The 27023-nt window shown below is 43.5% G+C and overlaps 7 protein-coding genes across 7 annotated transcripts; 6 read left to right on the forward strand and 1 right to left on the reverse strand.

Moving 5' to 3' along the window:
- Positions 1-11358: 11358 nt before the first annotated feature.
- LOC131264694 (larval cuticle protein 65Ag1-like) lies at positions 11359-11815 on the reverse strand. Its single transcript, XM_058266963.1, has 2 exons — positions 11792-11815; positions 11359-11727 (listed from the first exon to the last, which is right to left on the reverse strand). Exons 1-2 carry the CDS (start codon positions 11813-11815, stop codon positions 11359-11361), a joined length of 393 nt encoding a protein of 130 aa, XP_058122946.1.
- A 545-nt stretch (positions 11816-12360) lies between these two features.
- LOC131264695 (larval cuticle protein 65Ag1-like) lies at positions 12361-12887 on the forward strand. Its single transcript, XM_058266964.1, has 3 exons — positions 12361-12378; positions 12441-12559; positions 12632-12887. Exons 1-3 carry the CDS (start codon positions 12361-12363, stop codon positions 12885-12887), a joined length of 393 nt encoding a protein of 130 aa, XP_058122947.1.
- Positions 12888-13390: 503 nt separating this feature from the next.
- LOC131264696 (larval cuticle protein 65Ag1-like) lies at positions 13391-13940 on the forward strand. Its single transcript, XM_058266965.1, has 3 exons — positions 13391-13399; positions 13474-13604; positions 13676-13940. The coding sequence occupies exons 1-3, from the start codon at positions 13391-13393 to the stop codon at positions 13938-13940; spliced, it is 405 nt and encodes a 134-aa protein (XP_058122948.1).
- A 503-nt stretch (positions 13941-14443) lies between these two features.
- Positions 14444-15912, forward strand: LOC131264697 (larval cuticle protein 1-like). Its single transcript, XM_058266967.1, has 4 exons — positions 14444-14458; positions 14535-14656; positions 14738-14920; positions 15822-15912. Exons 1-4 carry the CDS (start codon positions 14444-14446, stop codon positions 15910-15912), a joined length of 411 nt encoding a protein of 136 aa, XP_058122950.1.
- A 677-nt stretch (positions 15913-16589) lies between these two features.
- On the forward strand, positions 16590-19627 carry LOC131264698 (uncharacterized). The gene is made up of 6 exons (XM_058266968.1): positions 16590-16604; positions 16681-16802; positions 16884-17092; positions 19023-19081; positions 19152-19282; positions 19363-19627. The coding sequence occupies exons 1-6, from the start codon at positions 16590-16592 to the stop codon at positions 19625-19627; spliced, it is 801 nt and encodes a 266-aa protein (XP_058122951.1).
- Positions 19628-24689: 5062 nt separating this feature from the next.
- On the forward strand, positions 24690-25156 carry LOC131266802 (flexible cuticle protein 12-like). Its single transcript, XM_058269448.1, has 3 exons — positions 24690-24698; positions 24781-24905; positions 24970-25156. The coding sequence occupies exons 1-3, from the start codon at positions 24690-24692 to the stop codon at positions 25154-25156; spliced, it is 321 nt and encodes a 106-aa protein (XP_058125431.1).
- A 1002-nt stretch (positions 25157-26158) lies between these two features.
- LOC131264699 (flexible cuticle protein 12-like) lies at positions 26159-26473 on the forward strand. The gene has a single exon (XM_058266969.1). The coding sequence runs from the start codon at positions 26159-26161 to the stop codon at positions 26471-26473; it is 315 nt and encodes a 104-aa protein (XP_058122952.1).
- Positions 26474-27023: the final 550 nt, after the last annotated feature.

Genomic DNA, 27023 nt, shown 5'->3' on the forward strand with positions numbered 1-27023 from the left:
TAACACAGAATTAAAAGATAGAATCTTAAACACTCTTATGTTCCATCACTAGGTAGTTTTCAATTGCTATCAACAAGATCATGTGCTTTAATTACAGTTGTCTCTCGAGACATGGGTTTCATCCATTCAATAACGGGGGTTTCATTTCCCAAAACCCCAACTCTGCTAGAAGTAGTAGTAAATATATTTTATATAGGCTTTGAGCCGGGTGGCCTCTTTCACCTCTCCAAATTTTGCTAGAAGGTGTCGTGGGCAGCGGCGAATTATGCTTTGCTTCGCTTCCCGAATCCTGCTCTCATTTCAATGCAAAGTAATGCTCACTCGTATCTCAAAACACCAGTTTATTGAAGCACTCGTGTTTCGAGATACCAACGTGTGTGAAATACAAACAGGAGATAATAGATTTCTCGGGCTCAAGTACGATACAAAGCCTAAGTGGCAATTACAATTTTTGCACGCAACTTCATGCGTTTAATTTGTTACGTATTTCTTTAATTTAATCACCAAACAAAACACACAGTCACGCATGATTCAATCATAAAATATACGACCGGTTTCTTCCTTCCTACAACATAAACCAAGAGCATAAAAGCCAAGCTATAACGGAACTCAGAACTTGTTTTAGAATTCTTGCTCAGAACTTGTTTTGGAATATATTACTAGCTACCAAGGTACCGTATTTTTTCGTGTATGACGACCCCCTTATAGTTCAAAAATGACCAAAGTCGGATTAAGAGGATCATTATACAGGGGTAGTAACTTTTCGATTGCAGCTTAGTGGATTAACGGTAGCTTTGAATTTGGACGCTTCGAGACTTTTTTGAAAACTTTGTGTATGACAGGAAAAACTTTCATAAACATTGAACAATTTGTCAAACAAATTTCATTGAAAATTTTGATAATTTGTGTAAACCTAGGACTAAACGTAAAAGGGTAAATGTTTTGCTCTTCAATTGCTGCTGATTGTAACTATTTTTGTGGGTTCTGCCATTCTAGAAGCTTGTGGAATTCTGGCAAAGGTAAGAAAAACTGAACCTGAAAATGACGAAATCCACAAGGACCACACCATTCACGAAGATGACGAAAATGAAAAAGGTGCGTCCAGTTCCGAAATGATCACATGGAGGTCTTACTAAGCTATTTCTTGCTCTGTACTCGATCTGGCCGTGAAAAAAATGAAACGCTGAAATGCAAAAGCATAAAATTTTTTATTTTACGAAAATAATAGATTTACTGTTACAAAAAAAAAAAATCTCCGCTCGAACCGCACGCACCGTTTACGCACTCCGCGCTCATCGTAGAATATTCAGTGAAAAGCGCTCCGGTTATCTGCAGTTTTTGGCTCTAAGTTGCCTCAGTACCCCGTGTTTTGGCCCAGCAAGTTTGTTTGGTCGTGACTTGCCCGCGTTGTTTACATTTTCGAACTTTTTATCAATTTGGTGCTCGCTATGGTTGAAGTGTGCCGTGTTTGCTCCTTGCCTGCCTCAGGCACCAATACTTATACATGTGCTGGCTCTTGCAAAGCCGTTTATCATTGCAAGGCGGGTTGTATGGGTGTTCCTGCATCGGTGCTGAAGGAGCTTAAGCGGCCTGGTACTGGCCTGTCCTGGAGATGTCCGGATTGCTTCGTCTGTCCTCGCAGCGTGTTGACGGACCTTCGAGACTTATTCGCCTCATCGATCGCCGATGTCCGGAGCGACATCATGGCGCTTGAACGGCGTCTCACTTCACTGGCTTCTGGCACCAACACTGAGGCATCGTCGATCGACACACATACGCCATTGGCCACCCCGCAATCGATCAGCACCACTGCACCCAGTCATGCGCCCGATGCCACACACACTATACCTACCATTGGTGGCACTAATCCTGATCCTAAGATTAACGGACCTGCTCACACGCACACGTTAGTTGATGACTTGGTCAACCCTACGCTCATCCCTGCCGGCATCACTACCACGCAAGCCCCGCATCCCGTACTCACCATTGCCGATAATAACACTACGAGCACTAATTACAACACCATCCTAAGCGTTACGCCAGTAACTAGCCACACGGATAATGCGATACCGCCTGCCCAGCCCGCCCCGCGGCTCCTCCACGGTACGATGCCTTGCCTCTTTAAAATTGTGCCACAAAGACCTCCGCGGTTTTGGCTTTTCATTACCAGGATCGCCCCGTCGGTTTCCGACGCTGAGGTGGATACCATGGTCAAGCAACGTATCGGCACGAACGACATCGTGACCATTAGACAGCTACCTAAGGATCGCGAACCGAGCGCCGTGACCTTCAATTCCTTTAAGGTCGGTGTGCCGCTCTCTCTTCGTGATAAGGCTCTGGATCCGTGCACGTGGCCGCTTGGCATGGGGTTCAGAGAATTCGTGTTCCACCATGCTCCGCGGGAGGGATTTCGCGGCGCAGCGCATCTGCGTGGCTCACAGCAGCCATGATTCACAGCTCCGACCACCACTACCGCACACCCCGCTGATTCATCTTAGTTCCTCACAGTTGGATGGAAATGTCGTATTTCCCCAGCCCACCGCACCGACCGCCGATATTCGCCTCACTCACCGCCATACGTCCGATCGTCACTCATCGCCACCGCAAACTGATCCTGCCGTCGCTTGCCCGGTCAGCACTAACGCCCTGCACTTGACGTACCAAAACGTCCGAGGCTTAAAAACAAAGGTGCATGACTTTTTCCTCACCTCCACTTCACCAGCGTTCGACGTCTGCGTGCTGACCGAGACCTGGCTTGATGATTCGGTCCCGTCATCGCTTTTGTTCGATGATGCTTTCGTGGTCTACCGTGTGGACCGCAACTCAAACAACAGCCTTCGATCTCGTGGTGGTGGTGTCCTCATCGCCTGTTCGTCCAACTACGTGTCCTCATTGGTGCAGCACTCGTTCAATTCACTTGAACTCCTGTGGGTGCGTTTAAAGCTTGGTGGATCCTCGCTTTACGTTGGGGTTGTTTATATCCCCCCCACCAACAGCTCCTCAGAAGCCGTCTGGGATGATCTGAATTGCTGCATCGAGGATATCCAAGCAACGATGGCAGCTCGCGATATGCTGCTGCTGTTCGGCGACTTCAACTGCCCATCTCTAGGCTGGCGCATTGCCCCATCCTCACCGACCTCCTACGCACCGCACTGCATCACTTCCGGCAATTTCCGGCTTGCCGACGACATGGCTCACAACGATCTGCTGCAGATATCGGGTGTCGCAAACCTGCTAGGCCGGCAGTTGGACCTGGTCTTTGCTAACGCAAATGCGGCCGCTGTTTGCTCACCCGTTACCACCGCACCGCTCCCGCTCGTCCCTGAGGACCGCTACCACCCGGCCCTCGATGTCACATTGTTGATTCCGCCCGTTACCACAGCGAGGCGTTCGCCCACCCGCCGTCGTGAGCCACGATCGCTGTGCTTCCAAAAGCTCGACAAAGCGAAGCTCAACCGACTACTCCTCAACACCGATTGGTCTTTCCTGGACGATGCTGTAACGTTTGATGATACTGTCTCCACCTTTAACTCCGTGTTAGCGTCGCTGTTTCCTCTATGTTGCCCGCCCCAGAAATCCCTTCCTAGTCCTTTGTGGTCTGATAGGCATCTGCGAGTGTTGAAGGCCGATATGAAGCGTGCTCAACGCGTTTATCACGCTTATCATACCCCGTTCCGTCGTGAGGTGTTCAAGTACGCCGCGTCTGCTTACCGGTCATACAACCGCATCCGTTACGGGTTGCACCTTTGTCGGTTGTAGGCTCGCTTCACGTCTAACCCCCGGTCGTTCTGGCGCCATGTAAACTCCCGTCGGGGTAACTCCCAAATCCCCCCTTCCTTATCATTTGGTTCAACAACTGCCTCCACCCCTTCCAGCATCTGTGAGCTGTTCGCAACACACTTCTCGCAGGTGTTTGTAGATCCCGCTTGCTCTACGGCGTCCCTCTCATTGGGACTGGCTCGGATACCTTACTCCGACATGTCCCTAAACCACATTGCAATTTCTGAGGAGTCTGTGCTGACTGCCCTAACCAAGCTGAAGATATCTTTTGCTCCTGGTCCTGATGGCATCCCTTCGTATGTGTTAAAGAGCTGCAAGACTGCTTTCGCCCCGATTTTGGTTCGCCTTTTCTCGCGATCTTTGCGAGAAGGGGTGTTTCCGGTGATGTGGAAGGCAGCTTGGTTAGTTCCGACCCATAAGAAAGGATGTCAATCAACTCCTTCCAACTATCGAGGTATCTCCCTCCTATCTTCTGTGGCCAAAGTCCTCGAGTCTGTTGTCCATTCCTTCCTGCTCCCTTGCTTCCATTCCTTCTTATCCTCTCACCAGCATGGATTTATGCCCCGCCGTTCTACCACCACAAATCTTATGTCGCTCATGGTTCGGTTGTACCCGGCCATCACCTCTGGACGCCAGGTAGATGTGGTCTATACAGATTTCAAGTCTGCATTTGACTGCCTACCTCATAACCTTCTGTTGGCAAAACTCGAGCGACACGGTGTGGGCGATCCATTGCTATCGTGGTTCAAATCCTTCCTCACATGTCGCTCCTATAGGGTTAGAGTGGTGAATCACCTCTCTCTTCCCTTTGCGGGTCCTTCTGGGGTCCCTCAGGGGAGCGTCCTAAGTCCTCTCCTGTTTTCCATCTTCATCAATGACTGCGTGGGTGTCCTTCCTGGTGAGGGGCACTTACTATATGCCGATGATGTTAAGATTTTCCTCCCGGTTTCCTCCCTCCTTGACTGCCATTCCCTCCAGAGAACTCTTGACGATTTCTCAGCTTGGTGTGTCGTGAACGGCCTAGTGCTCTGCCCGTCCAAGTGTAACGTTGTGTCGTTTGGCCGCATTCGGGATCCGATCTGCTTTGATTACGCTCTTTGTGGCACTCCACTTTCGAGAGTATCTGTGGTGAAGGATCTCGGGGTGTGGCTGGATGACCGACTCACTTTCACTGACCACATTAACTCGGTTGTGGACAGAGCGAGCAGGGCACTTGGCCTAATAACGCGCATGTCAGTGGAAATACGGGACCCCTCTTGTCTGAGGGCGCTGTACTGCTGCTGGGTCCGCCCAATACTGGAATATTCCTGTGTTGTGTGGACCCCTGCGGGGGTTACAGCAATGAACAGGCTGGAAGGTGTGCAGCGCAAGTTTACTCGCCTCGCTGTGAGACGTTTTGTAAACGACCCCGCAGTTCCTATTCCCCCCTACCCTGCGCGTTGTCATCTGCTTGGGCTTCAAACCATTCGGCAACGACACGCGACCTCCCAATCCTTGTTTATTGCAAACCTCCTCCTCCATAACCTTGATGCCCCTCTCCTCCTATCGTCCTTACCCTTCTACATCCCTTCGCGTCATCTTCGCGATAGACCTCCTTTCCTTCTTCCCACCCATCGCACTACTTATGGCCAGAACGATCCGTTACTTCGCTCGCTGTCGGCCTTCAATGCCGTGAGTACCCTGTTTGACTACAACATCACCATCTCCCTATTCCGTACCCGTATCCTCTCCCATTTCCCGCAATCCAACTAAGCTAGTGTTAAGTCATGTTTTGTAAAGCCCAAGCGGCAAACAATTGTTCTAAATAAAATGTAAATGTAAATGTAAATGTTAAAGATGCTGATATTATTCGTACGTAAGATTACACTCTATCTACCTATACCACTACCTCAAAATATAATACCAGCTCATGGAAAAAATCCCGGAACTTTTGACAAGAGAGAACGCGACCTTTTTTCGGCGCACCAATGTTGCTACCGATAACGGCAAAGTTAAACTTCCTAACGATGCCAAACAAAAGCCTTGCGCGTGCAATTCACTGCCTACTACCGGCAAAGAGCAGCTTGATACGGACGAACTGGCCCTGAAAACAGTGTAAATATATAATGCATTCCCCACCAATTCATCTTTGTAGAATAATATTTTCAATATCAGTCTCAGACAAAATTCAATCTTTTTTATACTGTATGCCAAATCGCGCTTGGCACTAACACGCTAATATCACTGTGCAGATAATTTCCTTACATTCTACATGTGTTTTCTTGTTTGGAACAAAAAAAATCAAAAAAACTATTTTCGGCCACAGGGTTATTAGTGTTGGTGCCCGTCATCGTCATGAAAATCTTGGAAACTCATATTCATTTTTGGTTAAATAAACAAGATTAATTAGATAAATTAATTAAATAATTCTTCAATTTCAACCGATTGTAACGATTTTGGTGGCTTCCATTATTTTTGGAGTTTATGGAATGCCAACAAAGAGTAGAGAAACTGAACCCTAAGAAGGCAACATGTGCAAGAATGACAGCATTCCCGAAGAAGTCAGCAACCAAGATGTCCCAGCAAGTTCCGAATTAGACGATAATGATGATGACAAAATTGATCACATAGATGACAACAACGGTGGAAAAACACGAGAGAGCACGATCAAGGTCAAGAAAAACCGATTGTACCTATAAAAATATCAAAGCAGGACAGAACATTTGCGCCAAACCAAACGATCTGTAAAAGTTCGAACACCCACCCCCGACCTAAATGATTTGACATCAATTCACGAGGACGAAGAAAGTGGACGGGGCCGTATAACGGGACATTGGCGTGGACAGACGGGGTATCCAACTCATCCAAGAGCAAGCTCGCGAACGATGCTTGGGAAATTTATCGACGTTCTCAAATGTCAGCAGGCCCGGCAACCTGCAGCGGACAGGATACGATGGTATGGACGTTGTGTTGTCTCCCAGAAGACGCCTCAATGCCAGTCTTGGTAAGTTCCGCTGGACTTATTCAATTATCGCCGACCAAGAAGCGCTGGTGGCCACCTTGTAGACCACCTACTTGATTTAAGGAGACCCCAGAAGCGAAATTAGATCTTATCACACTCATACACAGATCAGGAGGAGGGTTATAATTCCCTAATTGTTCATCTCCACATGGGAAACTGTGCTAAGAAACTGGTGAAACTCCTGTCAAAGTAGTATGGAGTTTCGAGTTTCCTGAGTGCGATAGGTGGACACACATTTGTTTCAGTCTTCTTCTTTTCTTTCTTAATCCGTCAGTTATTAAACGTTAAAACAAATGGCTTTGGTAGTACTGCCAAGAGTCTAGTTTCCTACGATTTTCCCGTCTGTTGTGGGAATCGAGTATGTCAATTTATCTGGGAAGGGTGCGCTATGCGGAGATGAACAGTAATCTTCCAACTTATAACTCTTTGCATACGTAAGGTTACCCTACTTACACAATCTATTGAACATGCACCTTTTGGTTCCATCAGATGGCAGATATGACAGAACATACACAATACCAATAAACATTTTTAGGCTCTCAGAGACAGCCAGTGCTAGATCAGAACACTACGAGTGCAGACCTCTAGTGTTCTGAAAGTAACAAGTAAGGTTTAGAACAATTCTCAAGAGAAAAGGCATAAATAAAGGGTTGAACAAAACAAAAATTATCACAAAGGTAAAAAAAAGTAAGGTCTGACTTAACAAGCTCAACAAATAGAAAGGAAGAGGTAAATTTTATCTAGAATCCTCAACAGGAAAATCATGAGAAATATAAATACTCTATGTCGAAACTCACAAGCTAACATGTTCGATCTAAATTGTCTACAGATTGTAACGCTTTTTCTGACTTCAATAATTCTTTAAGCTTACGGACAGCCGAAGACGCTTAGAAAAACCGAAACCCAACGTGATAACATTCGCTGATGACTGCACCAATCCTGACGATGACGACGAAAACAACACGCCAATTCAGGAAAAATGTCAAATGACAGGAAATGTACTGATATGTTTACCAGGACGGAAGCTATGAATTCGAATTGTGTAACTAACATTTTGTTGATGGGGCCCGAGTATACTCGAGCTAGCGTTGTTGACGGTAAGACAAGCATGTTCGTCATGACTCACCTGCCGGCATGGCGGGATGTCTTAACTTATAGGAATAAAGAATAAGTGCAGTAAGCAAGGTACAAAACTTTTAATTCAGTATAAACAGTTAAAATATGTCCTGTAAGACTACAAGAATACAAAAATGGTGCAATAACAGACGAAAACGATAGATCTAAATTTTGTTTGTTTGTTTTTCCTCTTATTGATGACAGTTTTCTTAATGAAAACGCAAAATTGAATTAACACATCCGTATTAGGATCAGCAAGCTAAAGAAAAACCGGTTTTTCACAACCTTCTTAATAAGCCAAAATTGCCAAAAAGAGATAAAAAAGAAAATGTTAGCAGGTTTTAGTTGATTCTGTTTTTGAACACCGTTCATGCTATAAATACAAGGATGGAAGGAAGTTTTCGTCAGTTGACTCGAGCTCATTAAACGGAAAGGTGTTAGTCTACATTTGAAGTAGTGTAATCGCAGAAAGATTAACATGAGCATGAAAATCTTGGTAATTTATATAAGCCTTTGGCCAAACGTACATACTTTCATTTTTGATTTGCAATTTCTACAGATTGTAACGATTTTGCTGGCTTCCATTATTCTTGGAGCTTACGGAATGCCAGCAAAGGATAAAAAAATTGAACCCCAAGAAGACAGCATTCCATTCGACGCCAACAATCCCAAAGATGATGACCATCACGGCGTTGAAACCAGTTATGACAACGATGATAACCATAAAACTTCACCCAGCGTCGAAGATTATAACAACCAAGATAGCAAAAGCACTACGACAGAACAGGAAAACGGTCAAAAGGATGGATCTCTTAGTTCTACACCACTCCCAACCAACACCGACGCCTCGTCATCAGGCGATGAAATTGTACCCCTTGGTTTGTCCCAAGCTTGTTTATACTCGAGTTGTGGTCGTTAAAAATTATATCTGCTGAATTTGGGTGATCACTGATTGGATTTTTGTTCAGTGTTGTGAGTATCTTTAGTCATTAAAAAGTAAGTTTTCATAGAATTTGGTGTTAACTGAAATTCAATAAACAAACAAACGACTCGTACTGCCGTGATTCGACTTTGATGAAAGAAAGAGTGTATCTGTCAATAAGATCAATATTGCAGTTGTTTGGTGGTGTAAGGATTTTTGGAATTGGCAGTGAAGATAAACCAACACTTCTTGAACGAACACTGTCAATGAGAATAACAAAATGTTATTTTTTCATATTGATCCTCGTTTTATGTTAAGGTAGTCGAAACCAATACATGATCATACCTCAATGTTGATGGATTGGAATCTATATCTGGATATTTTGTTAACACAACTGTTCTATAAGCATTCGGTCGTTGCTAGTATTGGTTTCTCGAACGCATCGTGAGAAGCTATTCTTCGCTGGGGCATTCTCTCTCGCAGGTGACCTACCTAAAACGTTGGAGTAAATTATCGCCAATGCTATAGCATCTGCTTAGCAATCAGGTTTGAAGTTCGTTTCTCGTCTGGTGGGATCAAATTTTAACAAAAAATGCAACTATCGGTAGTATTTTCAATCCTTACGTGGATGATAATCGTAAAATAATTATCAGCATTACAACTATCTTTGTTCTTCTTCCAGATTTGTACACTACTGGTGTTCGTCGTATTTCTACAAACATCGACGCAAGATGTGGATATTACAGAATTAAGAAACACGTATTCGAGTGAGCAAACCGACGATCATGAACCTGATGTCATGTACGGAAGGTATACTTGCCTGGCCTCCGACGGTAATTACTACGAGTACGAGGCTAACGAGAACGGATTTAAACCGCTGAGTGATCATCCACCTGGAGTTGAACCCGATAAGGATCAGTGCACTCACCCGAATCCCGAGTTTCACATGAAGGACATTATAGCTAGACTGGCTGGAAAAAAATAAGTCACAAACGTTTGCTTTCTGCCTTGAAAAACCTGACTGACCGAAATGTTCAAAATGGGACTGGTGAGTTTTCGGAACGTCAGACTTGACAACCTGCTTTTGTTCTGTACGGTGCATTGATTTTTATATTATTTGATAATACAAATTTCTTTTTTCAAAAGTTTTTAAGACCTGAATTTTCTTAAATCATTTACAAAAGTTCATCGCTCATCGTTTAATTGAAGTCTTTTGTTTGTTTGTTTGAACGAACCGGGAACGAACCGAGAAAATTGACAATGAGTATTCGAGGTCTGTTGAACAAAGGTCATCGAACCGGGTACTCGCATTTACCGCTTAAGCGTCCTCTAGCGGACTCTGTATGCTACCACAGTTGGTAGGTTTTGAAATTCAACGACCACAACGGTCTTTTATTTGCCGTTGAAACAACAAAAGAAAATTCATGGTTGGCAAAATGTGAAACTTCTCTCCTGGAGCATAATTTTCATCTCAAAGTGGTGCAGCTGACAGTGATCCTAACATGGATTCACCGTTCACAATGACTGAACTTTCACTAGTAGCTAGTGGCACTTTTTTTTCGGGTAAAAATTCCTCGCCGGGAATGCATCACATTGGGAATTGTTTTTCATTCTGCCAGACGCGGTGTGGAAACGATTGTTGCATTTATTCAATAGAAAGTTAGGGCGTTACCTCGTGCAGAGTTGTAAAAGCAATCCCTGCGTTGAAAAACGATAAGCCTGCATAAAGACACAACTCATATCGCCCAATATCGATGGTGTCCTTGGATAGGTGGTTTGAAACAAACAATCTCCTTCACATAGGATAGGACCCAATTCGGCTTCCGCAAAGGCAAGAGTTCCAATGACAGTTTAACACTTCTTGTGACCGAGATTTAGTTGGCTCATTTTCGTGACGAAATGACGGCCTAAATGTTTCCAAATATCAAGGAAACATCGGTATGTGTAAATATAGTATAATCAACACGGCTTTGGGGTAGAGTTTAAACAATCTCTCGAGTCTCTAGTCTGCCGATTCATAATATACAGTCTTTCGGTCACTTAACTCTCTTCGAAGAAAGGCCTTGCCCTACTAGGGAATATTGTGCCGTATAAAAAAAATTACATCATGATAATAAATGAAGGATAACGTTAACACTTGATGAATATGGAGATGATCAATGAAGGTTGTTGGTCACTAGCCGTTAAATTCGCAGGTACAGACTATCCAGATGTTCCAGCTAACTACAAAGATTGTCCATGTTTTTTAAACTTAAAAGATTGATTTGCCGTGATTAAATATAGATACCCAAAAGTTGTGTTCGGTTGAATAAAATGAAAGAATGACATTATTTGCTATGGACTTGAGATTTCCAGAATTTCCTGTTGTCGCATATTAAAGATGTTATTATTCATGTAGTTACGAATATACGAGTAATTAGTGATGTGGTGTGAATTACAACATGTGTTCAAAGTACGAATCCATTGCAATTGCTTTTATTTCAATCACCCACTGCTACTACAACCTAGACTCACAAAGCGATATATTCTAACCGTAGTGTCAACCAACGAGTGTCAGTAAGGCAGCGTTGGACAGTGGAGGAGCGAATCCAATTTCCGGTTCCTTCGTCACAATACGATATCCTTCCTCATCGGCGACGTAGTTGTACTCGTACGATTCTCCATCAGTCCCGATGAACCCGTACACTCCGTTGACGACAAGGACCCCCGTTTCAGCATTAATCTCACCACGCTCCTCGCGGTACTGACCGTCTTTGGTTTTGTACGAGAAGCTGTACCCATTTTCGTCTCTCGTATTCTCGTAGAAAATCAACTCCGGGTCGAGATTTTGGGCAGGGGCTCCCAAAGCGGGTTTCATTAGCACCAGCAAGCAAATGACCGCAAGGCACGAGGCAGTTGTGAAATAGTTCTACAACAAAAACAAAAAATATAAAATATCAATTGAAGAAATGATAAAATGTTGATGTTCTTACCATGGCTCGTGGCTTAATGTTCATGCGTCCGGATCGCAAAGATGATAATTCAGTACTGAATTGGTCCACCGGCGACTCGAGTCTTTCAGATCTTTTAGATGTCCGACGCGGTGAATGGACTGGTGCGCATCGTCATCGAATCAAGGTCAACTATGGTAGGGATGGCTAGACAAAGACAGACCACGGTATGTAACATTTTTTTTCTTCTACGTAAACATGTTTCTATACAATCAAATTACATTTTTTTGCGAGTAGAAGTATTCTAAAGGCATACCAATAGCATGTTTAATAAGTTTGTACACAAAAACAGTGTTGGATTTATATCTACCACCGAACTTTACCACAGCGCAGAGGTCGTGTTTCATAACGAAACAACAAAAAAGAACATAATGAATGTATGAATAATAAAAAAAGCAAGCTTCCAAGACGCAACCTTTCGAGCGACCAATATTCATCAGTATTATCTTGGAGAGTGGCTTCCTCTACTTTCGGGATGATTTTCGACAGTCTTGATGCACCGACCGTGCGAACAGGTTCGCATCTAGCGTATTCGACGGCTCCATCCAAGAATGAGGCACACGGTGAACGTAAGCTTTAGCAACGCAATATTCACATGGTTTCATTAAACTGTACATTGCTTCAATCCCAGATTTTATTGTTGCTGATTGCAATCACATTGCGTGACGTAAACGGGGCCCCTGCAAAGGATGTCGATCCAAATTTAAAAAGTTTCCTCATCGAAGCCGATGACACAGAGCAAATGTTTGCGTGAGTATTCGCCACTTGTTAGGTGTTCATATGAAAACCCGAATGGTAATTGTCTGCTGTTAAAATCCACAGTTATCAAACAAAAGATGGACAAACGCGGGAAGAAACGGTTTCTTGGGATGGCGGTAAACTCGTCATCTCAGGATGGTATCGATACCTTGGACCGGACGGGGTTTCCTACACGGTGCAGTACGTCGCGGACGAGAAAGGATTTCAACCGCTCGGCGCTCATCTACCCGGAGCCGATCCCGATCCGGACCAGTACGTCATATCTCAACCGTTTGCGGGAGGAATTTCCAAAACGGTGCTGCTTTCGTTAACTGGATAAAAGGCAAAAAGTGAGTAATTCCCGTGCGTTGTGCTTTAATCGATTGTTTGTACAGTGTAAACTCAAATAGTTCATGTGTGTGCGTGTAATTTAAATGTTAAACTATCTCTGATGTACTTATTGTAAATAAATGACTCATGAAAGCTTCCCAAGTTAATGGAAACAAAAGCCAAAACATATTCAAAAGTGGTCGCCGCTCTCCTAACCAAGAAAAAAAAACGTCTTCGGTAGTTTCGTAACTAACCCAAAACAAGTTGTGGGTTTTGGAATGTCTCATGAAACAGACACCGCACCTTCTCGAATTTCGCTACCCTTTCGCATCGTTGATCGATCAGTCGGCAGTATAATGTTGATCGCTTCGAAAAGTAAAAAACAAATACGCGATCATTCCCCAAACACGGCTCAGCAGTCCCAATGCGACTACGGTGGAACTTGTTGGTCAATCCATCGCAACAGCGAACCTGGTCAGACGTCTATTTGGAACCATTGAATTTGAAACCACCATGAATAAGGTAAGTGTTTCGCGCGGTGAACGAGTTTACGAACAAACTGAAGTTTATTGTCTTGTTTGTTTTACTTGGTTTAGGAAACAGTTTGTCATCTGGTGATAATTGTAAATCTAATCCTGTCAATCGACGCACGACCCGCAAATGAAGTTGGCCACAACTTTGATCACTTTGAAGTCAGCAGCGACCAGCGCGGAGGACAATCATTTTCGTAAGTATATGTCGATGATAACATATCAACATCATATCATGTAAAATTGTTCTCTGGATTGACTTTCGTAGGTACAAAACCAAGGATGGTCAATGGCGTGACGAAACGGTGGAGGTGGACGCCGCCACCGGGAAGCTGGTCATATCCGGCTGGTACCGGTACGTCGGTACGGATGGGGAGATTTACCAGGTGAAGTACGTGGCGGACGAGAACGGCTTCCGACCGCTTGGAACGCATCTTCCGGGTGCCGATCTGTCGGATCCGAGTGTCTTCGGCGTATTTACGCCGCTCGCCGATGGTATCTCCAAGACAGTGTTGCTTTCGCTGGTCGGGTAAAAAATGAATCAGTGCCATAGTGATATGCCTATCGAAGAGATTATAAAACGGAAAAGGTCGCCATCAGATGCTGTATCATAAGTGTATCATCAAACACCTTGAATGCTAATGCTAATGAATTTAAATCCCATTTCAAGTAAAACTTCTTTGTAATTATTTATTGTGCGTATCTTAAGAAATCCAAAAACAAAACCAAATGCGTGAACAAAATCGTAGAAAGAAATCAAGTTTGCCTCGCGACACACAAGGTTTCTGCAGGATAGCATGTTTGTAAGTGTAAATTGTTACGTTTGACCTCCGTTTGATTTTATGTCATCAACGACTGAACAGCAGCCATGCTTGGGTCGCATGGCACATAAACGTACGGACGTCTTCGTGCGTCCATTCGTCTCACCGACAGCTTGCCAAACGGAGGGATCGGTAAGCGTCCCACGGTTGCGTTTGTTTTGGAGCCGAACTCATCCTCCTTGCGAACAAAAACTACAGATAACAATCGTTCCATCATGCGTGTGGTGAGTGTTAGGTGAAGGCTGTACTGTTTGTGTCTTAGCTTGTAGGAAATCAATCTAAACATATTTTTATAAGAGTTTTCAGTTAGTTGTACTTTGCCTAATGCTCTTCCACGCTGCTTCCTTGACCGCCGCTCCACTGGGGGAAGAAAGAGCGGATCTCGTCCGATACGAAAATGTGCAGACCGAGAATGGATACCGGTTTTCGTAAGTAAAAGAAAAATAAAACCATTAGAAAGTTTGTGAGCATAGGCAGACGATCAAATGTCTTACTTCGTTTCTTTTTAGGTTTGAAACGAAAGACGGACAAATTCGCGAAGAAGTTGGCACGATCGATGTGCCGACGGGAGTGCTGAAAGTCAGCGGTCGGTACAGTTATCGCACGCCAGATGGAGCCTCGTATCGAGTTGACTTTGTGGCCGACGAGAACGGATATCGAACGATCGAGCAGCCGAATGTTGCAGTGCAAATGTTACCCTTTCCTACTCCTGTGGGTGGTTCGTTGAACAACGCCGCATTGTTGTCTTTGGTAGGATAATTTTTTCCATTCAAATTATAAGGATACAACTTAGCTATTTTACCATGAAGATTTAAGAGGCTCTCAAGTTGTGTCAATGTGATGTGGCATTTCAATAAAAATATCCAAGCTATAAGCTATCCCTTTCGGTTCTGAAATATGCAACACAGAATATTGGAAACCTGACGGAAAAACAAAATATTAAAATCTTAGTTTTTGCTGTATGTATGAAGCTCAATTTCAATGAAGAGTGCAAGTAAAATTGCTCCATACAGTAAGATAGATTTTTGGTCTCCACAATGACTCAGTGAAAAAGTAGTTGAGAATACATAGAACAAAATGTCAAAAGAAGGAACGATAAAAGATAGAGAGATATAGTTTATTGTAGAGGGGAGTATAGTATATATATAAAAAAAAACAAAAAAAAAAACAATCAATAGACAAATAGATAAATCAAAAAGCACGACTCCACTTTCTTGGCTATCTGCCCTACATGCAAATGTCTTATAGTCTATAGGTTGTAGTGGCTAGTATGGTATATCCAAGATGCTTGTCGACAGTATTGTAGAAACGCCCCGGCGAACAAGTTTGAAACTGGTGTATTTGACAATTCCGTTCAACAATGAGGCGTGCGGTAGGCCTGAGTTTTAGGTTAGGTTCATCCACCTGGACTCATCAAACTCAATACCACTCCAATGCCAGATTTCATTTTTGCTAGTAGTGGTGACATTGGGTGGAATAAATAGGGCACATGCAAGCGATTAAGCGGAGGACAATCATTTTCGTAAGTATATGTCGATGATAACATATCAACATCATATCATGTAAAATTGTTCTCTGGATTGACTTTCGTAGGTACAAAACCAAGGATGGTCAATGGCGTGACGAAACGGTGGAGGTGGACGCCGCCACCGGGAAGCTGGTCATATCCGGCTGGTACCGGTAGGTCGGTACGGATGGGGAGATTTACCAGGTGAAGTACGTGGCGGACGAGAACGGCTTCCGACCGCTTGGAACGCATCTTCCGGGTGCCGATCTGTCGGATCCGAGTGTCTTCGGCGTATTTACGCCGCTCGCCGATGGTATCTCCAAGACAGTGTTGCTTTCGCTGGTCGGGTAAAAAATGAATCAGTGCCATAGTGATATGCCTATCGAAGAGATTATAAAACGGAAAAGGTCGCCATCAGATGCTGTATCATAAGTGTATCATCAAACACCTTGAATGCTAATGCTAATGAATTTAAATCCCATTTCAAGTAAAACTTCTTTGTTATTATTTATTGTGCGTATCTTAAGAAATCCAAAAACAAAACCAAATGCGTGAACAAAATCGTAGAAAGAAATCAAGTTTGCCTCGCGACACACAAGGTTTCTGCAGGATAGCATGTTTGTAAGTGTAAATTGTTACGTTTGACCTCCGTTTGATTTTATGTCATCAACGACTGAACAGCAGCCATGCTTGGGTCGCATGGCACATAAACGTACGGACGTCTTCGTGCGTCCATTCGTCTCACCGACAGCTTGCCAAACGGAGGGATCGGTAAGCGTCCCACGGTTGCGTTTGTTTTGGAGCCGAACTCATCCTCCTTGCGAACAAAAACTACAGATAACAATCGTTCCATCATGCGTGTGGTGAGTGTTAGGTGAAGGCTGTACTGTTTGTGTCTTAGCTTGTAGGAAATCAATCTAAACATATTTTTATAAGAGTTTTCAGTTAGTTGTACTTTGCCTAATGCTCTTCCACGCTGCTTCCTTGACCGCCGCTCCACTGGGGGAAGAAAGAGCGGATCTCGTCCGATACGAAAATGTGCAGACCGAGAATGGATACCGGTTTTCGTAAGTAAAAGAAAAATAAAACCATTAGAAAGTTTGTGAGCATAGGCAGACGATCAAATGTCTTACTTCGTTTCTTTTTAGGTTTGAAACGAAAGACGGACAAATTCGCGAAGAAGTTGGCACGATCGATGTGCCGACGGGAGTGCTGAAAGTCAGCGGTCGGTACAGTTATCGCACGCCAGATGGAGCCTCGTATCGAGTTGACTTTGTGGCCGACGAGAACGGATATCGAACGATCGAGCAGCCGAATGTTGCAGTGCAAATGTTACCCTTTCCTACTCCTGTGGGTGGTTCGTTGAACAACGCCGCATTGTTGTCTTTGGTAGGATAATTTTTTCCATTCAAATTATAAGGATACAACTTAGCTATTTTACCATGAAGATTTAAGAGGCTCTCAAGTTGTGTCAATGTGATGTGGCATTTCAATAAAAATATCCAAGCTATAAGCTATCCCTTTCGGTTCTGAAATATGCAACACAGAATATTGGAAACCTGACGGAAAAACAAAATATTAAAATCTTAGTTTTTGCTGTATGTATGAAGCTCAATTTCAATGAAGAGTGCAAGTAAAATTGCTCCATACAGTAAGATAGATTTTTGGTCTCCACAATGACTCAGTGAAAAAGTAGTTGAGAATACATAGAACAAAATGTCAAAAGAAGGAACGATAAAAGATAGAGAGATATAGTTTATTGTAGAGGGGAGTATAGTATATATATAAAAAAAAAACAAAAAAAAAACAATCAATAGACAAATAGATAAATCAAAAAGCACGACTCCACTTTCTTGGCTATCTGCCCTACATGCAAATGTCTTATAGTCTATAGGTTGTAGTGGCTAGTATGGTATATCCAAGATGCTTGTCGACAGTATTGTAGAAACGCCCCGGCGAACAAGTTTGAAACTGGTGTATTTGACAATTCCGTTCAACAATGAGGCGTGCGGTAGGCCTGAGTTTTAGGTTAGGTTCATCCACCTGGACTCATCAAACTCAATACCACTCCAATGCCAGATTTCATTTTTGCTAGTAGTGGTGACATTGGGTGGAATAAATAGGGCACATGCAAGCGATTAAGATGCAAATCTGAATAGTTTCCGCATCGAAACGAACGGCACAAAGTAAATATTTTTGTGAGTATTCACCATTAAGTGACCATGTGAAGAAATGTATGAGTAGTATCCAAAATGGCACTTTTATCCCTTATTGGATAAAAGCAAGCCAAAATATCCTCATGTGGGAAACAGATATTTATCAAAACTAATTATTTACCTTACATGCTTTAGCCAGAGGAATATAGACCGCGAAGAATAGAATCCAGAATAACCGAAAGTTAGATGCATTTTGTTTTCTTGACAAGTACACTTTATAAATTTGCTCATGTGCGTTGCAAAAAGTACGTAACAGGGTTATTTGTGCTGTATTCTAGTCGGTATACAACATATGTTGGATGTTCATCAATTGATCTCGGTAGTGCAATGTAAAAGAGTTGTTAGGGATCCAGTCCTTCAACGGTGCAGCACTTGAAGGGCTCATGGTGCTATCACGTGCACACTTTTCAACAGTATTGGCCATATATTATTGTTAATTTTGTAGATGATTGCATATTGAGATTGCCTACTTACCCGAGATTGGTGTTTGTGCGATTTGCGAAAGCAGATTATAAAGCAGGAATGAAGAACATAATATAAAATGTAATGTTGTGGTAGGTTATCAAACTTAGGTGCTGTTAATAAATAATGATTAGATGTTGATATGCGCAATTCAATGTGAAAGAGGTAATAACATGTTGTGAAGCCAGGTTATTTATGTGTTTTTCACGGTCTGTTGATAGTTGGGATATGATAACTTCGCTATGAAAGAGAGTCATATAAGATACCCATCATAGCAAGTATAAATTACTAGATGTATTTAGAATAACAGCAAAATAAACAAATTAATAATATTTGTATTTCTTGATCAGTTGATGGGGCAGTTTCGCTGATAAAAAAAACCCAAATATGTAGAATAGTTTTGCAACTTTCGAAAGTTATTGTTGCGGCCTTCACAATGACCGTTGAAAACTACCGCGCCCTTCTCTAGTTTCGCTAACCTTTCGCATCTTTGATCGATTGGACGGCAGTATAATGCTGGTCGCTTGGAAAAGTAAAAGAAAAACGTGTTCATTCCTCAAACCTGCGTCTAATCGTATACACTGAAACTAGTTCGTTAATCTGTTACAGCTCTGAACCTGATAACACGTCTATTTGGAACCATCAAATTCGAATCCACGATGAATAAGGTAAGTGATTCACGTGGTGATCGCGTATACAAACAGAAAATTAATTTCTTTTCCGTTTGAATTATTTCAGAAAACAATCAGCCTTCTTTTGGTGGTTTTTAGTCTAATTCTGTCGATCGACGCACGTCCCACAAACGAAGTTAACAACAACTACCAGCACTTTGAAGTCATTAGAGACCAGTACGGTGGACAATCGTTTTCGTAAGCTGATCAAATACTCAACGATGTTGAAAAAGTAGTAATTTGAAATTAAAAACTCTCTACGGGATTTATATTTCCAGATACAAAACTGATGATGGTCAGTGGCGCAACGAAACTGTAAAAGTAGACGCTAACACCGGTAAGCTGATCATATCCGGCTGGTACCGGTACGTTGGTACGGATGGGGAGATTTATCAGGTGAAATACGTGGCGGATGAAAACGGCTTCCGACCCCTGGGGGCGCATCTTCCGGGTGCGGATCTATCAGATCGGAGTATTTTCGACGTGTCTACGCGGCTCGCTAATGGTCTTTCGAGAACAAGTTTGCTTTCGCTGGCCGGATGAACAGTGGAACCTAGTGCTAAAGTGATCTGTCAACCGATTATTAGATTAGAAAAGGTCACCACCAGATGCGGTATCATAAGTGTATAAAGTTATCCGAATTCTTACGCTGGTCGAATGTTTATATCTCATATATCCCATCAAAATGACGATAACGTTCGTGAGCCCTACGTGTAGAAAGAAATCAAGTTTTCTTCGCGACTCACAAGGAGGACAGAATCTTTCTGTAGGACAGAATCTTTGTAAGTGTAACTCGTTGAGTTTGGCCTCCATTTGGTTATCATAACCGATACCTGACTGCCTAACGAGGACAACGGCCTTGCTGGAGTCGCTGGTTCGTGTTTGCATGCAATGACATTTATCTAATCCACTTTACGAACTTGAAAGTGTGAAAGTGCAGGAAGTTTCAAGGCACTACAAGTTAGTCAGTTTGAACAAATTTTAAAACTGAAAACGGCTTTTGTTTAGTATATATTTTGACTACCTTTAGGTGTTGCACCAGTTTTTGCTTACATGGCACTAATTTTTCAAGTTCCTTTTCTAGTGTGATCAAAGATCAAAATGTGGAATTCCGAGAGAACTGTATTGATATAATAAATGGTTTCTTTTCGTGATTTTGTACAAATAATACATACATATGGGCGCTGAATTTCACGTCTTATCTTATCTGGATGTTAACCTTCGAAAGGTTTATCACATTTTAGTGACTTAAATGTATCTTCTTGTCATCAGCGAACATTTTTAACACGTTAAGTTGTTAGTACATAAATCATGATATACAAATGCTATCTCAAAGCAACCTGCAAAGCATTGTCTATGGAAGCGTTGTATAACTATCTACAAATTTTAAAAGATTTTTTCCGGTCGTTTTTAGACAAACTAAAACAATGTGCTTTCATTTTTCTGTATTATACACGCCTTAGCGCAAACTGTTAGAGAGTCATGAAGATTCTTTTCTTTTTGGTTTGTTTTAAGTTTGTTTATGTTTGATTGCATATAAAATGTTTACGTTCTCTGGGAATCGTGATAACTGAACACTGTCCCGTAAAAATTATACCCAGCACACATTTGAGCATGGTTTTTTCTTTATTTTCATTTAAATATATATAAATCCTCCCGAAAGTTCCCATGTTTTGTAAACGTATAGAGGTTTCGCGTTATATGGTAAACTTCAGTGTGTCATTGAAATATCCATTAAATATTTTTCACAAGATAAACGTTGCTGTACTTTGTACAGAAGTATCACAATATAACAAGGATTCCATAGGAGATCGATTCCGTAAGACACATTTCGATGCTGTGATCAGCTGTTTCGTGGGGGAAGGAATTATTCAACAAACCATTCCCTCGTCTGCTAACGATAATATGCTAATGGGGCAAGGGGGTGGATCGTTGCTATTTTTGTAAACGTTTGATGGTAGGAAGAGGACAGTTTTGAATTGTTTACCTTACATAACAGTAAATGCGCGATGGTATACGTGCCATCTTCTGACCCCTACTACTCCACCACTATGAATGAAGGAGTATGATATATTGGAATCCAACTGAAAATACGGCTTAGTCGGTAGGAATTTATATGAGCGGAATTGCCGGTCAAGTGTGCTATTTTTCAAAATCCTACAAATTTAGAACATATTGTACATATAACATGACAAACAAATAAACAAATAAACAAATATTGTGCAAAATAAAATATATTGATGCTTTGTACTTTAACTCAAATATTTAACTTAAAACTATAAAACAGTGAAGTAGCAATTTTGTTTGTAAGCAACAACATTTCGGAAGGGCCTGTCGATGCAACATCTGCTCTAGATTCCCATGATAATTGATTGATTAAATCTAGCGCAGCAATCGACGCCTGTTGTCACAACAGTTGACTTCAAATCACCCACGTGCTACTAAACCTATGTTTTAGTTGGAACGATGGCCACTAATCCCCCAGAAAGCAGCACGAGTTCGTCGGCAGATGCTAAAAGACTCGGGTGGAGTTGCATAGATCGGCTCGAAGAAGATGAACCCAACCTGTTGGGTCCGTGCTATTCAGTGGGATGGACGGTCAACACAATCATAAAATTGACCGTAAAAATTGCCTCACCCGGTTTGGGGAGTTCAATAATTTTGTCGCGCCAACAAGCCGACGCCGCGCGAAGGTGTCCCCAAAACACGGCGTAAGAAATAAAACAAAACGTCGAAAAAGGCTTGTTTGTTGAAAAAGCAGAAAAAACAGACCGAAATGAGCGCAACCTTACGCAGACGCCGAGGGATGTAGGTCGCCCGCGTCGCTGGGAAGGAAAAACTCATGCGTCGTCGCGAGGTCAATCCGGGGTGACAAAGGCGACGATCGACGAACGCCGGGTCCGCAACCGAAGGCCGAACCCCGGTGCATGCTGACATAATCGATGCATCAGTCGGGGTGGGCAACGATGCTCCGAGAAGATGATATTGGTGCTGGCACTCAAGATGACGATGATGATGATGATGATGGTAAAGTCGATGATGGCTATCTTGATCACGGTGATTAGCGATACTACAAGGCCTTCGTCTCAAGTTAAGCCAATGTTGACTTTCGAGTTGTCTGGACGTACAACTAGGTGGGGATGCTTCCGGTTGAAATTCAAACCAAACAAGTTTTTCTCCAGAAACCAGACGCCCAAGACCATGAACATGAAGCGATTAGAATGGATGTACCAGAGCACTACGCAGCGGAACTATATCCGGTAAGGAAATGTATGTGGTGGTATCAAAACAATACAGATTCTAGCTCGAATCAAATCGATCCACAACCAGAAATTACAGGCTCAAAATTTGACGTTCTCTTAATTGCCCGTAATATTTGTCGCGATCTGAAACAAGGCTGCGCGAGTTCGGAGAGTTTTTAAGAGCACACACTTGAGGATGACGTGACGGGCGCAGAACCAGCCGAACCAGATGATGATCATGATGATGGTGACTCTATTTTATCTTACTTTTTTTTTCTTTGTTTCACCCAAGCGCTTTTCGTCCCGTAAAACGTCCTATGCATAAATTAATACTTAAATGTGACTTATGTGTAAGCTCCAACGGCTGGCTTCACCAGCACCACCGTAGGCTGGGCCTGTTTTGGAGCATGGCGACGGAGGTACCCCGAGCAAGCCGCCGGAGACGAGCAGTGTCGGAGAAAGATGAAGAAGATACTTTCAAGGTTAACCAGAAAGCGATCGTGAATGGCCGTCGATAGAGCGCGCCGTGGCGGTGGTGGTGATTCGACCACTTTTTACCCACCTTCTCTAGCCTCTTCTTAATGCCTGGGGGGGGACGAGGAGGAGAAAGGGGCTCCAGGAGTGAACGCCGCGCCACTCACTCACGTCTTGCCTTTCTCTGCAGTAGGGGAGATTTTGGGATAGAAAAATTCGTTAAAAAACACTTTCGATTAGACCGCCGCTGCTCACCATTCATTAGCATATCAACGAAATTTTTTGAACATTTTGCATCACACACAGCCCAAATCACGCAAGCACGCGGACAAAGAAGTGCGCGCGTGTGTTGGCGGCCCCAACCTGGCATGCCGTCGTGCCATCAAGATGATCGCCATCGCAGCGCACAGCATGTTCTAAAATATCGGTTTCGGTATGTACTAAATTGCGCCGAGCAAAGTAAATGCCCTGGCAGCACGAAGAATGAAACCGGCGGCACGGTTTCATCATCCGGGCAGAATTATTAGTGCAGAGCTCCCTACACAATGGATCTCAGTTTACCATAGTTCACCCATTTATCGTACGTCATTATCGGCAATAAATCGCTTTGTTTCTCCACTGTGCGGCTTCCAATTTTGCGTAACGGTTGTACGATGTGACATTTCATCCAACTTCCATGGAGTGCTCTCGAGGGCTCGCAACCGCCATGGAACCAAACAGAACAACAAACAAAGCCAAGACAGGAATACAAACAGGAAAAAAAGATGAACAGACGCGAAGTACTTGCAGATGAAGAAGAATCTCCGGATAGAAGACTTAAAACTTGTAGCGCCTACTTGAGGAGCTACCGTCGATGGTACACTCATCACTTAACGGAAACATCAAAGATGGCCATAAATCATTAAATACTCACCGTTGTCCGAGCGACGCTGGTGCCGCTACTGGTTTGTTTCTCTTTGCTCGCAAGTTTATTTTGGGTGTACGGTTAATAGCGATTCATTTTGTGACGTCCCGCAAATGGTAAATGGGTCGGGAAAACGAGAAACAAGGAACGGAACTGCGGACGAATGGCAGAGACTGTACGACTCCGGTGGAGACCACAATTACCGCCTCTGTTTCCTCCGTCGGTGCGATCGTGTCAACTGACAGATAGCGAGAGGCGGTTGCAAACCAGATGGTATTGAAAACAAAAGTGATCCTCAGCTGTCACGAGCGTTTATACCGTTTTTATAGGAATCTGCGGTTCCGGTGGAGCAGAAAGGAAGTGAACGCGTCCGTGAAACACGGAATGCGTGCGAGGTCAACTCGTTGGGGCTTCTTGTCTCGTCGTAGGTTCTTAAACGATTACTCATCGCCGTGGAATGAAATCCAACAGTTTATGTCGCCTTCTCGTTGCGCCGAGTATCAAGTGTCACTAGCGAACTTGAACATCATACTTGACTCAGGGAAGCCGGGAGCAGGCGAATGGCTCTTAAACGGGTTCCACCTCTGCGGTACGATCGCTTCAGCAAGTGATCAAGGGATGATCGATGTAATTGGAAATTGGTACTAAACCAGCGCCCCAAGTTCCATACGGTGCTGATGTATTACGCATCGTACACAAGACCACAGGACCGTTATCGGGTAAGTGAAGACGGGTACGTCCTAATTACTGGGTTAAGAGGCGGTGTCTGGCACTGCGGGAGATTCCTTGGCCGGTGCCACTAGTTATCGCAATCGATTGCAGAGGATCGATTGCGTTGACGGGATGTGTTGTCCCAGGGTAGATATAAAAGACGATCATACTTGCCATATTGCTTGTTAGTCGCGGTAATACAGTGTGCGAGTACGGTTTTACGCAATCACGAAATCTCGTCGTAGCTTTTTTCCCGAGAAACTATTTTGACACCATGAGGATGGTAAAAGGATACCCCAGTATTGCATGAGAAGATCGTGTCAACAGCCTCAGTCATGTCATAGTGGCTTCTTTTTCCATTGCAGCTCGTCGGATTCGTTACCCTGGCGCTCTTGGCGGGAGCATTGGCCGCCCCGTTGGATGATTCTAAAAGTGCCCAAATCTTGCGATACAACAGCGAAAATATCGGTATCGATGGCTACCGTTTCGAGTAAGTCGAGACTAAACTGCTGCTAGTGCTCCAAATTGACATCTCTTGTTATGTTTTTACCAAGTTTTGAAACCAGCGATGGAACGAGCCGAACGGAAGAGGCCGAACTGCGCAACCCCGGCACGGACAATGAGGCGATTGTGGTCCGAGGATCCTACTCGTACACCGGACCGGACGGAACCGTCTACGTGATCAATTATGTTGCTGATGAGAACGGGTTCCAGCCGGAGGGAACGCACATCCCGAAGTAGTTCTTACCGATATCACTTTTGCCAAATCCCTTCAAACAAAAATTTACCAGCCCCAACTAACGTCGCTAGTGTAGGACACACCAAAAGAAATGCTTATTCCTACTGTTAATGTCGAAACCCTTATACCTATTACCAGAAATATAACGCATAATCCCACCACACAAATTTGCAACATTTTCGATACGCCAGACTCTGACTCTAAAGGCCAAAGAGAAAGGCCTCTAGCGGGGACCGGTGACACCATCTCGCGGGATGTTTGATGAAAGGTTAAACCAATAAACGCTCTCAAAAGCCAAACAGTCACGAGGTAAATAAAAATAGGTTGTTCTCGATAGCCAGACAAACCCGGTTCTAGATATGGCAGGCATTGCCATCTGGATGGTGTGATCCAGCTATCGTCGGGCATGGGACGCACACGAGCAACGAGGATCAACCGTTGCACCGTTCGGTTCACACCGGCCGGGTTGCCCTGTACGCTAATGTATAATCGATAAGGGGAGATGTTTTTTGCAGTTTTGCAAACCAAATGACCGGCTTGGCTTTTTCATCCTGAAGGTTCACAAAAAAGAGTCGTGGTATCATCCCAAGTTTGCAACTTGCCGGACCGGTTCGGCGCGTGGTTTTGTCTCATGCGAACGGTTGAAGTCGGTTGGAAAATTCTAATGCACCGTATACGTTTGACCTGCTAGCCGGTTTTCTGTTGCGGAAGTGGCCCGGTGCGAAAGAGATTCACTTTATTCGGTTGACATATTCGGCTGACAACTGGTTTTGCCTTTTTGTTTCTGGCCATCTTATGCCAAAAGGTGAAAAGGAGAAAATGAACCGATTTAGATGAGCCATGTGGCCATGAGGCGGGTGGTTCGGTTTTCGCATATAAAAGCGACCAGCGCGCATCCATCGTTCACTAGTATCGTTCTCGAGTAGCATCCGGTCGCCATCGGTTTATAGCAGTATTTTCTCGCAAGTGCGTTTCAAGACAGTTCGCCGGAGACAGTTTTCACCATGAAGTTCGCGCTGCTGTTTGTTGCCCTGTGCGTCGCCGCCACCATGGCCGTCCCCGTTCCGGACAGTGACGCCCAAGTACTGAAGTTCGACAGCGTGGTCAACCCGGAAAGCTACAACTACGCGTACGAGACGAGCAACGGTATCCAGGCACAGGAGGCGGGAGAGCTGAAGAGTCTGGGCGATGCCTCCGGTCTGAGCGTGCGCGGATCGTACTCGTACACCGGCCCCGATGGACAGGTCTACACTGTCACCTACCTTGCGGACGAGAACGGATTCCAGCCGGATGGTGCTCATATTCCCACAACTGCCTAAGTTGACAGTCAGTGAAAACGAATGGGACTAGTCCACTGCGGATTTGTAAATAAAGGATAAAAATGTGTTAAAAACTCATGTTTTTCTTTCTACCTTGGCAGTGCACAGATATGGGTGCAAATGAAAACGAATCAAAAGCAGTGATATCTACTTCCGTTCAGACGATGATTCTAGCCTAAATTGTTCACAGAGTGAACAGTTTGCTGATACCATTTAAAACAAACACTTCAGATTTTCCGTTCCGTTTTTTAATAATTTAAACCCGAAAAAAGTGCACAAATTCATCAATTTTATTTTTTTAACAGCTTTGACTCCTCTCCTATGGTACCGTTGTGAGCCTAACTAAACTTACCTTAACCTTGCCAGTTAAAAATATCTTGTCCATACAATTTGAGATATTTTTAATAGCAATAACTAATATTATAATATATAAATATATTAATTAACCTAATATGGTGGAAATTGTTCTGAATTCTTTCGATTGAATGTATTTGCGGTAATGCCAATGTTTTGCTGTACCTCTCTGCATTTCCATCCATCTAAATGTTTA

Source organism: Anopheles coustani, chromosome 2, assembly GCF_943734705.1.
Source record: "Anopheles coustani chromosome 2, idAnoCousDA_361_x.2, whole genome shotgun sequence".
Classification (NCBI taxonomy): domain Eukaryota; kingdom Metazoa; phylum Arthropoda; class Insecta; order Diptera; family Culicidae; genus Anopheles; species Anopheles coustani.

Excerpts from the sequence above, each read along its gene's own strand:
- LOC131264694 (XM_058266963.1), bottom strand. The coding sequence starts at position 11,815 with ATGAACATTAAGCCACGAGCCATG. Across the intron at positions 11,728-11,791 it reads ACATTAAGCCACGAGCCATG|AACTATTTCACAACTGCCTC; the intron begins GTAAGAACATCA and ends TTTTTGTTGTAG.
- LOC131264695 (XM_058266964.1), top strand. Across the intron at positions 12,560-12,631 it reads GACACAGAGCAAATGTTTGC|TTATCAAACAAAAGATGGAC; the intron begins GTGAGTATTCGC and ends TAAAATCCACAG.
- LOC131264696 (XM_058266965.1), top strand. Across the intron at positions 13,605-13,675 it reads CGCGGAGGACAATCATTTTC|GTACAAAACCAAGGATGGTC; the intron begins GTAAGTATATGT and ends TGACTTTCGTAG.
- LOC131264697 (XM_058266967.1), top strand. Across the intron at positions 14,657-14,737 it reads GAGAATGGATACCGGTTTTC|GTTTGAAACGAAAGACGGAC; the intron begins GTAAGTAAAAGA and ends GTTTCTTTTTAG. Across the intron at positions 14,921-15,821 it reads CCGAATGTTGCAGTGCAAAT|GTACAAAACCAAGGATGGTC; the intron begins GTTACCCTTTCC and ends TGACTTTCGTAG.
- LOC131264698 (XM_058266968.1), top strand. Across the intron at positions 16,803-16,883 it reads GAGAATGGATACCGGTTTTC|GTTTGAAACGAAAGACGGAC; the intron begins GTAAGTAAAAGA and ends GTTTCTTTTTAG. Across the intron at positions 17,093-19,022 it reads CTTTCCTACTCCTGTGGGTG|CTCTGAACCTGATAACACGT; the intron begins GTTCGTTGAACA and ends AATCTGTTACAG.
- LOC131266802 (XM_058269448.1), top strand. Across the intron at positions 24,906-24,969 it reads ATCGATGGCTACCGTTTCGA|TTTTGAAACCAGCGATGGAA; the intron begins GTAAGTCGAGAC and ends GTTTTTACCAAG.
- LOC131264699 (XM_058266969.1), top strand. The coding sequence starts at position 26,159 with ATGAAGTTCGCGCTGCTGTTTGTTGCCCTGTGCGTCGCCGCCACCATG.